Source organism: Penaeus monodon, chromosome 20 (genome assembly GCF_015228065.2).
Source record: "Penaeus monodon isolate SGIC_2016 chromosome 20, NSTDA_Pmon_1, whole genome shotgun sequence".
Classification (NCBI taxonomy): Eukaryota; Metazoa; Arthropoda; class Malacostraca; order Decapoda; family Penaeidae; genus Penaeus; species Penaeus monodon.
This window is the reverse complement of record NC_051405.1, coordinates 29,807,210-29,808,450: the sequence shown is the minus strand read 5'-3', so window position 1 is coordinate 29,808,450 and position 1,241 is coordinate 29,807,210. Positions and strand designations below refer to the sequence as shown.

Sequence of the window (1,241 nt, the reverse complement as noted above, 5' to 3'; positions counted from 1 at the left end):
TGCCCAAAGGAGATTTCAACGCAGCTCGAGAGGGCACGAGGGTAGGTAGCGAAGCCTCATTCCCTCTCCCACAGCCCTATACATATGTTCCCGGGCCCGAAGCTCATCACAACACATCCTCGGCCTTGGCTTCACCAAACGCCTTCTTCAAAGCATCTTCGAGTGTATTAGAACATTAAATCTCGTTTTCATAATGGCCGAGAGTGCTTCCAAGAAAGCCGGAGAGACAGCCGGACGCCCCAAGTACAGCGAGATGGTCGCCGCCGCCATCAGAGCCTTGAAGGAGCGGAGTGGTTCCTCGCGTCAGGCGATCCTCAAGTACGTCCTGACCTTCTACGGGGTCGAGGACCAGAAGAAAGCAGGCGTTCATGTCCGGCTGGCGCTGAAGAAGGGCGTGGCTGACGGGTCTCTGGTCCAGGTGAAGGGGACGGGGGCCTCTGGCTCCTTCAAGCTGGCCAAGGTGGAAGGCAAGGCGGAGGGAAGGAAACCCGCTGCGAGTAAAGGTGGGAAACCCGTCGCCAAGAAGACCAATGTCAAGAAACCGGTCGCCAAGAAGACCACTGTCAAGAAACCAGTCGACAAAAAGACTTCAGCGAAGAAAATAACCGCCAAAAAGACCACAGCCAAAAAAGACGTGACGAAGAAACCCAGTGCGAAGAAGGAATCACTGAACAAAACCACAAAGGAAAAGCTTTCGACCAAGAAAGCTACAGTCAAGAAGCCGCCCACGAAGAAAACCCCGCTCAAGCAGCCAGCAACCAAAAAAACGACCAAGAAGTCTGCAGCTAAGAAAACGGACAAGAAATCTACAAACAAGAAGGTCAAAAAATAAAGCTGGTTAGGAACCCCTTTATGTATTTATGCCAAATAAAAAATCATAGTCAATTATATACATTTTGATTTTTCAAATATCTTATTAAAACGGAACTATGAAATACTATTTCATAACATTGCATGTAGTTTGACACTAATACCGGCGGGTCCCTGCAGCAGACCAAGGGCTCCTTCAGACTCTCCAAGGAGAAGCTGAAGAAGGCTGCGCCCAGGAAGGACTCGGTAAAGAAACCCAGCGCTAGGACCAACAAAGAAACCCATTTCTAGGACTGCAACAAAGAAACACACTTCTAAGACTGCAACAAAGAAACCTACTTCTAAGACTGCAACAAAGAAACCCACTTCTAAGACTGCAACGAAGAAACCCACTTCTAAGTCTCCAAAGAAATCCACCACAAAGAGCAACT

The 1,241-nt window shown here is 48.8% G+C and overlaps 1 protein-coding gene across 1 annotated transcript; it reads left to right on the top strand.

The window, feature by feature from the left end:
* Positions 1-125: 125 nt before the first annotated feature.
* LOC119585749 (late histone H1-like) lies at positions 126-888 on the top strand. Its single transcript, XM_037934456.1, has one exon. It carries the CDS (start codon positions 194-196, stop codon positions 830-832), a length of 639 nt encoding a protein of 212 aa, XP_037790384.1. The 5' UTR covers positions 126-193; the 3' UTR covers positions 833-888.
* The last annotated feature ends 353 nt before the right edge of the window (positions 889-1,241 follow it).